The sequence below is a fragment of the Nycticebus coucang genome, chromosome 21, assembly GCF_027406575.1.
Source record: "Nycticebus coucang isolate mNycCou1 chromosome 21, mNycCou1.pri, whole genome shotgun sequence".
NCBI lineage: Eukaryota > Metazoa > Chordata > Mammalia > Primates > Lorisidae > Nycticebus > Nycticebus coucang.
This window is the reverse complement of record NC_069800.1, coordinates 22908658-22921034: the sequence shown is the minus strand read 5'-3', so window position 1 is coordinate 22921034 and position 12377 is coordinate 22908658. Positions and strand designations below refer to the sequence as shown.

At 42.4% G+C, this 12377-nt stretch overlaps 1 protein-coding gene across 1 annotated transcript in view; it reads left to right on the top strand.

Moving 5' to 3' along the window:
• The window catches only part of ISM1 (isthmin 1), a 77694-nt gene extending 75575 nt beyond the window's left edge, over positions 1-2119 (top strand). Inside the window, exon 6 of the mRNA XM_053574494.1 lies at positions 450-2119. Within this exon, the coding sequence (XP_053430469.1) occupies positions 450-967 (518 nt within the window). The 3' untranslated portion in view covers positions 968-2119. The remainder of the gene's footprint in view (positions 1-449) is intronic.
• Positions 2120-12377: the final 10258 nt, after the last annotated feature.

Below are 12377 nucleotides of genomic sequence, written 5' to 3'. Positions count from 1 at the left end.
GGGGTCATAGCTCACAGCAACCTCAAACTCTTTTGGGCTCAAGTGATCCTCTTGCCTCAGCCTCCCAAGTAGCTGGGACTATAGGCGCCCACCACAATGCCCAGCTGTTTTTCAGAGATAGGGTCTCACTGTTGCTCAGGCTGGTCTCGAACTCCTGAGCTCCAGCAATCCACCTGCCTCAGCCTCTCAGGGTGCTAGGACTGTAGACGTGAGCCACCACACCGGTCCTGAAAATATTTAATGTTTTAAACTGGGGGTGGGGAGTGGGAGGAAGTCTTGTGAACAAAGAAGTTCCGGAGGTCAAGGGAGGTGAGAATGCTCATCCGTGTCTAGTCGTGCGAGACGGCTGCAGGGGCCTCTGAAACTAAGAGGGGAGTTGACCTCAATGTCACCCTGTGGACCCACCGGTGGTGCGTGTGGTGAGAGGGTGTCTGTGTGGCCTTTTTCAGACATGGACAGCTGCGAGCGGTGGATGAGCTGCAAAAGCGAGTTCTTGAAGAAGTACATGCACAAGGTGCTCAACGACCTGCCCAGCTGCCCCTGCTCCTACCCAACCGAGGTGGCCTACAGCACGGCCGACGTCTTCGACCGCATCAAGCGCAAGGACTTCCGCTGGAAGGACGCCAGCGGGCCCAAGGAGAAGCTGGAGATCTACAAGCCCACGGCCCGGTACTGCATCCGCTCCATGCTGTCCCTGGAGAGCACCACGCTGGCCGCCCAGCACTGCTGCTATGGCGACAACATGCAGCTCATCACCAGGGGCAAAGGGGCGGGGACCCCCAACCTCATCAGCACCGAGTTCTCGGCGGAGCTGCACTACAAAGTGGACGTGCTGCCCTGGATCATCTGCAAGGGCGACTGGAGCAGGTACAACGAGGCCCGGCCGCCCAACAACGGGCAGAAGTGCGCGGAGAGCCCCTCGGACGAGGACTACGTCAAGCAGTTCCAGGAGGCCCGGGAGTACTGAGCTATGGAGCAGGTGCAGCGGCGTCCCCTGCGCTTCAGCTACACAAACCGGCTGCGCGGATCTGCCCGCTTGCGGCAGCGCCCTCCTGATTCGCGGTCCTGGACGTTTGTATACACCACAGGAGTATTTTCATGCGTTACACTAGGGGGTGTTCGCCAGGCCCGGGTGACTGCCATGGGGAGCTGCCCCGGCCGTCTGCGATGCCTCCTGCGCTCCTAAGAAGTCCTCCTGGGGCGACGTGGGCAGGAGGAGGGGCGGGGACAAAAAAGAAGCCAGCGGAAGAAGCTGGAGACCGTAGTGGGTGTGATTCGAGTCCCACTGGCGTTTCCAAGAGAGGCAAAGGGGGAAAGAGACCAAGGTTGTAAACGTCATAAGCAGTTTTTATATATAACTTATTTAATACAAATGTGACTTAAGCATAATCTTTTCTCTGGAGTTGTCATCATGAAACTAATCACGTCTGTGAAAGTTTAGAAAGAAAGGGGCTTAGGAATGTGGAAGAGAAAGGGAATTTTGCAATGATTTCTTTAAAAATAAATAATGCAAAAAAAAATAAATAATGCAATGGAAATGTATCACATCAAGAAAACACCCACTTTAAACCAAATGTTACTTAGTCATAAGGCACCTTGCTGGAGTCTCAGATTCCAAATTTCTCTTGCCTCAAACTGGGTAGAGAGTGGGGCATTTCAGGGGCAAATGTGAGGCCTGCTTTTAAAAGGGCTTTAAAATAAAAGACTAGCATGGCATAATGCTATGATTCTACTAAAGAGCCCCAAATAGTGGAATTTCTACTCCTGTCTTTTAGATTCAGAAGACTGCAGGAAATTCAGACACAAAAACAGGGAATAGCACTTTTCCAAAGGGGAAAAAAAATGGGGAAATATATGGACCTCTTTTATCTATTTTATTTTAATACCATTTGAACAATTTTTCACCAAGATATTCCCAAAAAATAAATGTAAAAAGGGGAGGGGCTTCAAGTCAGAGAAATCCTAATTCTTTTTTATGTTTTAAGAAAGAAAAAAAACTGCATTATTTTATAAAGTATTTATTGAGTCATTGGGTATTATGCATCAAGCAATTGTAATATGACCTGGTTCTTTAGGTGGAACTTAGGAGAAATAAAGAGTTGGTTCTTATGCAATCTTTTACTTGCAAAACTCCAGGAAAAGAGACTATATAATAAAATCATTATAAAATGTGTTACCTGCATCCTTGATTTAAAGACAAATACTATAAATAGCCCTAGTGAAGCAAGTCTTTGACGCAGGGGAAAGTTCAACCCAGGTGGAATTAAAAAGTTCATTAATTGACAAGATTATGGGTGGTGTAAGTCACAGCATCTTTGGCACCAGAAGAGTCTACCTGGCCTCCAGAAGACTGAGGCCCATTGACACATGTGCAACTTTTTGTCCTCCTAGACTAAGCCAGATCAAAGGCTCAAAATAGCTCAGGTGAGCAAAGCCACTGCCAGACAAAATTCTGCAATGATAGTAACAAGTAGGACTACTCATCATGTAAAATATTCCTTTTCCAGATAGAAAATTCAAAGCTCAGAAAACATAAATCCCTTGGGCCCATCTTTCATTTTCTAGCCTAGTGGTCTTCCTACAATAATATCATGTTTTTGGTGGCCTTACATTTCTGGTCTTTGGAAATCCTGACCCTACATTTTTTTTTTTTTTTTAAAGCTGGAGTCTCACTTTGTCACCCTCAGTAGTGTGCCATAGCATCACAGCTCACAGCAACCTCCAACTCTTGGGCTTAAGCGATTCTCTTGCCTCAGCCTCCCAAGTAGCTGGGACTACAGGCGCCGCCAGAACGCCCGGCTTTTTTTTTTTTTTGCAGTTGTCATTGCTGTTTTAGCTGGCCAGGGCCGGGTTCAAACCCACCAATCTCGGTATATGGGGCCAGCACCCTACCCACTGAGCTACAGGCACTGCCCCTGACCCCACCTTTAAGTTCTCCTGGTAAAATCCAATTCTTATGGAAAAGCTTTTATCTTTAGAATGAATTATTTATACTTTAGAATGTATTGCCCACCATCGAGATATTTATGTTGAGATCTATGTCTAATTACAGAATGAGAAGACTTATTTACATTTAAGGGAATTTTATTACAACTGAACTAGTAGGAAGAAAATCAATGGATCCATATATCAGGCAAGAAGATTTGGTTTCCAATAAGGGGAGAAATTGTTGGAAAGAGTTGGCTGGCAATGGAATGCATTGCCTTTGAGGTGATGAGTTCCCTGTCAGAACAGGAATTCCAGCAGAGGCTGGGATAATGCATGTAAGAAGCTCAATTAAGTGCTGAGAAGAGACAAAAGTATACAGAACAGGACCTCTGATAAGTGTTCCACTAAGGGTAAGTGGAAAGTACATTGGGGGAAAAAAGAGGCAGGAATCTGGGAAGTATCTGCTGATTCTAAAGAAGGAGTGGAGTTGTATAATGCAGAAAACGAGTGTTTTGTAGGAAGAAAATAGTTTGGACAAAGGCAAGGAACTAGGAAAGTACTTGGTGTTTTCTAATAACTGGGATTTTAGGGGGATGAGCAGCAGGAAGAGAGTGGTAAATGCTGGAGCCTTGTCTCAGGTGCTCTTGTTAAGGCTTGAGCATGGACTCTCAAATTGAACAGAGGCTTTCGTACCACAGAGGGAATGAGAGCAATGTCCTCTGTGGGCTATTTGCCTTTTAACATCAGATCTTGCCAACCTGATGAACAGATAGTTAAAAAGGGAGGTGAACTCCGAACAGGGGAACGCTCTGGGGTCTTTGCTTGCTGAGAACACCCCAGTCTCCCATATACCATCAGGATGGTTCCACACCACTGGAAGTGTGCTGCACTATCACTGTTATCTCTATCAGGATGAGCTCCTGTCAGTCCCAAAGCTCCAGGGGGCTAATGAGTGATCCCCAGGCAACAGGCCCTCACTGCCCAGGTTATCCAATAAGACAAGGAGACCTTTATCATGTTCAACCCAAGCCAGTTTTACGGTAACCCACATAAGTCCCTCTGTGGGTAGGTGAGTAAGATGTCTGTAACCTCACCTGCAGCACTTGTAAATATGACTGCTCAGTAGCCATCCAAATATCTGTCGTGGAAGGCACTGCTCTTTTGCCTTTGCTGGAAAGAGAGCCCTGGAAATCCTCTGGCCCATCCTTGGGTGCTGCATCTGAACAAGCTGAAAGCGGCAATCACAGATGCCCAAGGCCCTCTAGTGGCTGCACTTGGGAAGGGTAAAACATGGATGGGGGAGTGCATAGCTTCCTCTTAGCCCCAGTTCAAATTACAGTCTCCCAAGAATTTCAGTCTTTATATCTCAGTGTCCAAGAAGGGATAATTCCCACTCCTAACACTGAAGATCAAAGAAGAGGTACTATGCCAGCTGCCATTTTCTGAGCACACACTTGGCGCCTCTGTGCTAATTGTTTTGCCACCAGAGGCAGGCAGTATTACATCCAGTTTACAGATGAGGAAAAGAAGTCCAGCAAGGTTAGGTAAGTTGCCCAGGTCATGCTGTTCGTAAGAGACAGAGCTAGTAGAAGCTTGCTCTGTCTGATCACAAAAGCCAAGGCCCTTGAACCCAACCCTGTGCTCAACTCTCTTCCTAACACTTCCTAAGATGTACTAGACCAGTTCTTTTCTGGAACTTAGTGCCTCTCCTTAATTGTTCAAAGAGAATCTGGGTTTATCTCTATGTAGTTGACTCAGTTCTCTCATCATCTGTAAGAGGCTTTTCTAGTTCCATAGCTGAGCTCTTGGTTGGGTTGGGTGAGTAGCTTGACTTTTCTAGAAGATACCCTGCTCCATGAGCAAGAACAGAGACTGGTCTGCTTTTCCCACTCTAGCAAGCCCTGTGCTAATTCTTACCTGTTGGGTTGAACTCAGGAGGAGTCACTGTGCTAGCACTGCACCTGGTGTACATAGTTGGGCAATATGCAGGGGGCTTAACAGTTTGGGGGGTTAGTCAGGCTGCCCGGATTTCAATCCTGACTCTCTCACTTGCCTACTGGGAACCACTAGATAAGTTAATCAGCCTAAGTTTCAGTTTACTCATATGGCTGTTGTAAGAATGAAATGAGATAGGATCATAAAGGTCCTTGCATAGGACCCATCACAAACCATGTGCAATGAAGTTTGGGCATTGGCATTAGTCATTTGACAAGAATTTATTGAGCATCTTCGTATGCCAGGTGCCAAAAATATACCAGTGCACAAGTCAAAGTCTCTCCTCTTGGAGGGTAGATGCTGATAAATAAGTGCAAAATCAGAATTATGGTAAGTGATATATAACACATTTTTTTGATCACACATGTAGGATGTTGCATTATTTAAGGTGATACTAGTTGCTATAATAATCTCCAAAATCACAGTGGTTTAACACAATAGAAGTCTAAAGAATGTGTTTCTAACCAAGTGGCCCTTCTTTAAGTGATGACCCAGGGACCCAGGCTCCTTCCATCTTGTGGCTCTGCTTTTATCAGGTATGACTCCCTAGGATTCCAGCCTGCTCAAAAGATAGAGAGCAGGAAGACTATATGTAAAGGTTTTTGTAGGCCAGGCAGCAAAGCACTGTACATTACTTATACCTGCTCTCTACAGTTCTGCCACATGCCACATCCTTCTGCAAGGGAGACTGAGAAATGGAGTCCATTTGGCATCCCAGAAAGCAGACATGGCCTATGTGAGTACCCATTCAGTCTCTTGCATGGAAGTAGACCACCAACTACCCTAGTATACAAGGCAAGAAAGAAAAGCAGCAGAAGGAACTCTAGGTGAACCCAATATAGGTGGCCAAGGGGAGAGGTCCCTCTCGCTCCCCTCACTGTCTTCCACATCATATTATAGTACTAAGCTTGCCCCCAGTGTCCTTATCTATAAATTGGTGTATGACCACTATTCCATCTCTATGTTGACAGGCAATTTTGCTGTCCCAAACATCATCTTCGCACTTCCCACATCTGTTTAGGCTAGCCCAACTTTCAGCTAGCAGCTCCTGTAAAACTTTATCTAATGGTTTTCTCCAGCTACTGGAGCCCACTCAGCTTGCACAGACACACTGAAGGTGCCACAGAGGTTGCACTGCCCCCTGGGTACACTGAACAGTTGCAGTTGCAGGCACTTGGTTGATGAATACCCCAACTTCCTCAGCCCTCAAGCAGGCTATGAAACCCATCTTATACCATTCCAGGAGCTCCAAGTGGACTGAGCTTTGGTCACTCAAATCAATTCAAGGTGGAGGACAGAGGAATGAGGGAATGGGGAGAGAGGAGGCAGGAGGGGGATCGGGGGGTCACAGTGTATGGCACACCTTTCAGGGGGTGGGATACAATTATAAGTGGGACTTTACCTAACAAATGCAAACAGTGTAACCTAATTCTTTGTACCCTCAATGAACCTGAACCAATAAAGAAGGCATCGCTCCATGCTTGAATAGTCATTAAGTGCTATTCAAATATAAGCTTATTATTATTGTCATATCTCACATATGAGAGCAAGGATTTGCTGTAGGTGACAGATCTACCAGAAAGAAAAAATCAATCTCTTTCTGTCCAAAGAGAGAAGCTCTAATACATTTCTATACCACTGAATTTTTACAAAATAAAAAGTAAACTCTCATGGTTTTGATTAGATTCCACAGACAGGAAAATTTCTCATCCAAATACCTCTAAATGTTTTTAAACACTTTTTACTTAATTATAGAATTAATTTCCTTGTCAACTGCAGACCAGTACTGCTCCAAGGACCACGCTTTGAGTAGCACCATTCAAATCAACTGAGCAACAGTGATCTAAATCTCCATGAGCATCAATACTTTCCTGAAGTACAAGGTTACGAAAAAGCTTCCTATGAAGTGTGTGTGTGTGTCGGGGGGGACTGGGGAGGAATTTTCTCTCTGTCATCCATGTACAATTTCCAACGGAAAAATGTGTGGGTCATCACCATTATGCCTGCACAATTTCAGACAAATTAAAGGCTTGCCTCAGTAATTACTTGGTGGGTATATACAGGAACACACAGCCATGTGTATGGGTCCTGTGTATAGTAGTGTAAATTAAGGCAGAAAGTTTACAGCCAGTTGCTTTTATGAGGTTTAGTATTGGTTTACTGTATAAAACTAGAAGGACATTTTCCAGGATCAGAAGGTAAGATTTTAAGGAACAAAAACAAGGTATAGATACAGATTGAAAAGAAAAAAATTTTTTTTTTTTTTTTGTGAGATCTTCTGTGTAGAGATTTGGAAAGCCAACATGCAGAGACCAGTGCCTTACTGGTAATGGCAAAAATAACATCATCCGTAACCATTTAAGCAACAAAGAAATGGGCAGGGGACTGGGCTGACACACAGCTGCAATAGCAAAGCTGGTTAAGAATTTTATGACTTTGCTAATTTTCTATCTGTTCTGGGAGCAATAAATGGGGCCCTATAGATATTCACAATTGCCCTCAAAATGAAAAAACCTTTTTAAATGGCACAGAAAAGCCTTTCATTCTTGACGCATGTAATTCACGGATGATTTTCAAAATGTCATGTTTGAATTGGGAAAGTAACATTTATTGAATTAATCAGCCAATTGCTTCAAGAATATGACTCAACGGATATAAAAATTTCAAGCCTGACTTTTAAAAAAGAAAAAGGAATTTTTTTTTTTCTATGCAGTTAAGTTTATTTTTCACAAAGGTCATGGCTAAAGCTTAGGTTTATTTGCCATGGAATGGAACAGTCTAAATGAAGTGGGTCTTTAATTCCTCAGTGAAAGGGAATGTTAGCAGATTTTAATAAGCACATTTAAAATTTTTACGGCATGTGGTTTCACTTTGTCTAGCTGCACCCTTCTTCACTCCTCTGGTATGCTTTGCTTTTGTTTGTTTGTTTGTTTGTTTTCACCTTTGGAGAACTTAACAGAGAAAACACCCCCACTCCCCACCCCCGCCAAAAAAAAAAAAAAAGAAAGAAAAGAAAAAAGCCAGGGACTTATTGGATGAAATTCTCTTTGGGGCCTCCAAAGTGACTCACTCCCCACGTTGTCAACATAAGCAGAGGGAGGTCTTTGCAAAGCAAAGATGAGAGACTCACACCACTGATTCAGCTTTCCCTAAGCAAACTTCCAATCCCTCTCAGGCCTGGTCAGCAAAAACCAGAAAGGGATTTCCAAAGGTCTGAAGTCTTACAGCCAAGTGGCCAGGATTCTTCTGGTCAAAAGAAAGTGAGGTGTTCTGTACTGGTGGCTAATAGAGGACAGAACTACCTGTCAAGAACATTTGGGGTTCTAACCTAGAGATCCCAGGGAATGGAGGCCAAGGCCACCAGCTGCATGTTTCAGGAAAAAGCTCACCTCTGAGCCCCTCTTGAGCATTCCTTCCTTCTATTACAGAATATTGTAGAAGGACAAAAGGAGCAAAGCAGGGATCCAATGCTGGGAAGACAAAGGCTGGTTCACATCATTCACTGGCAGCAAATGTAGAAAGCTGGAGCCTACATGGCAGCAAATGTAGAAAGCTGGAGCCTACATGAAACTGGCAGACTCACTTTCTGTCCCACTCTTCACTATTTCTACTCTGTCCCATCCCAGTCTCCGTCTCCCACCGCCTCAGCCACACTGTTGGCTATCTTGTAGCCAATCAGCCATCCTTTGGGTCAATCTTTTCCAAAGGTACACCTAGAACATTTTATTGCAGTATAACACACATTCAGAAAAGCATGACCAACATCCAGGCTTATGAGGGAACTTTCCAGGTGATAGAAATTTCTATATATTATGTAGCTAGATTGTCAAAATTCACTGAGTTTCTCATATGTAGATATTACTGCAATCTAAAATAAATAAGGCAATACCAACACTCTCATGACCCCTATCCAGTATCCAACCCTCACAAAAAATAATGACTTCCATACCAGATTACTTTTGTCTGATTTTAAACTCCAGGTAAATGCAGCCACATGGCACATGCTCCTTAAGGTTGGGTGTCTTTTGCTCAACATCATATTGTGAAATTCTTTCAGATTGTTGTTTGTAGCTACAGACTGTTCATTCTCATCACTGTGTAGTATTCCCACCTGTGAATACACCACATTCTTTATTTAACAATTCCACCATGGAAACAACTGCTATCACCAAGTTGCTACAAAAGACATTATTTCATTCCTTTTTATGGCTGAGTATTACTCCATGGTATATTTACACCATATTTCCTTTATCCACAGTAGATAGGCACTTAGGTTGGTTCCATATCTTTGCTTTTGTGAATATAGTGCTGTGACAAACATTTGGTTACAAATATCTTCCTTACAAAATGACTTCTTTTCCTTTGGGTAGATATCCAGTAGTGGGTTTGCAGGATTGGATGATAGGTCTACTGTTAGTCTTTTGTGGGATCTTTAAACTGATTTCCAAAGTGGTTGTACAAGTTCACATTCTATCAGCAGTATATAAGCATTCCCATGTTGCAACCATGCCAACATCCATTACTTTTAGACTTTTAATAATGGTGATTCTGACAGAGGTAAGGTGGTATCTTATTGTGGTTTTAATTTGCATTTCCCTGATAATTAGTGATCTTGAGCCTTTTTTTTTTTTTTTTTTTTTGTAGAGACAGAGGTCTCACTGTACCGCCCTCCGGTAGAGTGCCGTGGCGTCACACGGCTCACAGCAACCTCTAACTCTTGGGCTTACGCGATTCTCTTGCCTCAGCCTCCCGAGCAGCTGGGATTACAGGCACCCGCCACAACGCCCGGCTATTTTTTTGTTGCAGTTTGGCCGGGGCCGGGTTTGAACCCGCCACCCTTGGCATATGGGGCCGGCGCCCTACCCACTGAGCCACAGGCGCCGCCCGATCTTGAGCCTTTTAAATATGTTTTTTGGCCATTTGCCTACCTTCTTTTGAGAAGAGTCTGTTCATGTCTTTTTCCTGCTTTTTTTCTTGCTGATTTGTTTCAATTCTTTGTAGATTCTGGATATTAGCCCTTTATCAGATGTATACTTTGCAAACATTTTCTCTAATTCTATAGGTTGTCTATTTTCTCTGTTGATTATTTCCCTTGATGTACAGAAACTTTTCAGTTTAACTAAGTCTCTTTTTTGTTTGTTTGTTTGTTTGTTTGTTTGTTGGTGTAATATTAGCTTTGGGGGTCTTACTCATAAATTCTTCGCCTAGGCCACCATCTAGAAGAGTTTTTCCTCCATTTTCTTCTAGAATTTTTATAGTCTCAGATCTTACATTTAAGTCTTTTAATTCATCTTGTGTTATCTTTTGCATATGGTAAGACATAGGGATCCACTTTCATTCTTCTGTATGTGGTTATCTAGTTTCCCTAGCACCATTTATTGAATAGGTCAGACTTTCCTCAGTGTATGTATTGGTCTGCTCTGCCAAAAATCACTTGGTCATAGCTATATAATTTTATTTATGGGTTCTCTATTCTGTTATGTTGGCCTATATGTCTATCTTTATACCAGCATCATGCTGTCTTGGTTCCTATAGCTTTCTAATATAATTTGGACTCAGGTAATGTGATACCTTCATGTAGGCACCATCCCTAATCACCTCTGGCCCTTCTGAGTAGCTCACACCACTTCTGTCTTCTTCACTTCACTCCTGCCTCCTCTCTCTGGACTCCCATTACTCACTCAGACAATCAATCGAAATGTGGGTATTTACTCAGTACTTCCAAGCCTCTCTGCAAGAGCTGCACTGTGCAGGCTACATTTAGTCTACCATTTTGCTCCTGCCCCTCTGTTCTTTAAGTCGTCCCTGACCATTCTGCTCTTTGACCTCTTTTTCTTTATATTTAAGTCACCATGTGTGTACTGAGCACAGATCTTGTACCTGTCACCATTCACTGTACTCTGTGCTAGACAGACAGGAACTGCTATTGATGAATGGCCTAGTGGTGGTGTCAGTGACACAAGTGTAGCTCAGAATATCACAATGCCTGTGATACACTGTGATAGGTGCTATGAGACCAAGTAAGGACATGATTAATTATGGCAGTTGTAATTAGCAAGCCAGAAGTGACACATTATTATTTATGAAAACAAGCCTGATCATTCCACACCTTGGCAAGATGATGAGAAAACAGAAATTTGCCACCACTGCTTAGAGAATAATTGGACTGTATCTAGTGAAACTGAGGCTGTCATATGGCAGAATCCACAATTTCATTTCTGAGGGCCTTTTCATATTGTCAAAAAGTGGAAACAACTTAAATTGTCCATCAGCAGAGGAATGGACAAAGCAACCACGACAGAATACTATCCAACTATTAAGTGATCTAAACTAGAGCTGTGCATATGTTTACAGGTGTGTCTTAAAAATATAATGTTTAAGGAGTTTAAATTACAAATGGGTATGCTTTTTAGACTGAATGTTTGTGTTCCTCCAAAATTTAAATGTTGAAATCCTAACCTCCAAGGTATTAGGAGGTAGGGCTTTGGAGAACGAATTAGGTCATGAAGGTAGAACCTAAATGCATGGGATTAGTGCCCTATAAAAGAGACTCCACAGAGCTCTTGCCCTCTTTCTGGCATATAGGAAAAAACAAGAAGCCAGCAGTCTTGACTCAGAAGAGGACAATTCCCCAAACCTGACCATGCTGGCACCCTGATCTCAGATCAGACTCCCAGTCTGATCTGAGAAATAAAAATTCCCATTATTTATCAGTCATCTGTCTATGGTAAGTTGTTATAGCAGCCTGAACTGTATATAAGGTATTACATAATTTTAATAATTTTATACCCACAATACAAAACTATATTATATCTGGACATTGAAATATATAATAAAAGTATTACACTATGCATAGGAATGCTAACCATCAACTTCAAGATCTCTGGAAATGGATGACAATGAGTAGATGTAGAAGGAAAGACTTTAGAGTAACATTTTATTAAAAAAAAAAAAAAACTAACAGAATAAAGGGCCAAAACCATAAGATCATATCAATAGATACAGAAAGAGCACAAAATTCCATAAATTTTATGATAAAAACTCTCAACAACTCTCTACCTTATTGTGTTATGGTATAGAAGAAGTGTACCATAACACAATAAGGGTCATATATCACATACCCACAGCTGACATCATACTCACCAGTGAAAAGATCAGGAACTAAACAAGGATGTCTACTCTCATCACGTACATTCAGCATAGTATGGGAGTCCCTGCCATAGCAGTTAGGCAAGAAAAAGAAATAAAAGGCATCTACGGTAATCCAAAAAAGGAGTTGTTAAATTATCTGTTTTCAGATGATATAATCTTGTTAATAATTTGAAGATTTTTTTACATTCTATTTTTGGTATAAAAAGACATAACATTTATTTAGCACTACCTTGTGAAATATACAAAGCATAACTAGACAAGAACCACTTTTTCTATTCCTAGTCCATTTTCTGAGGACTAAG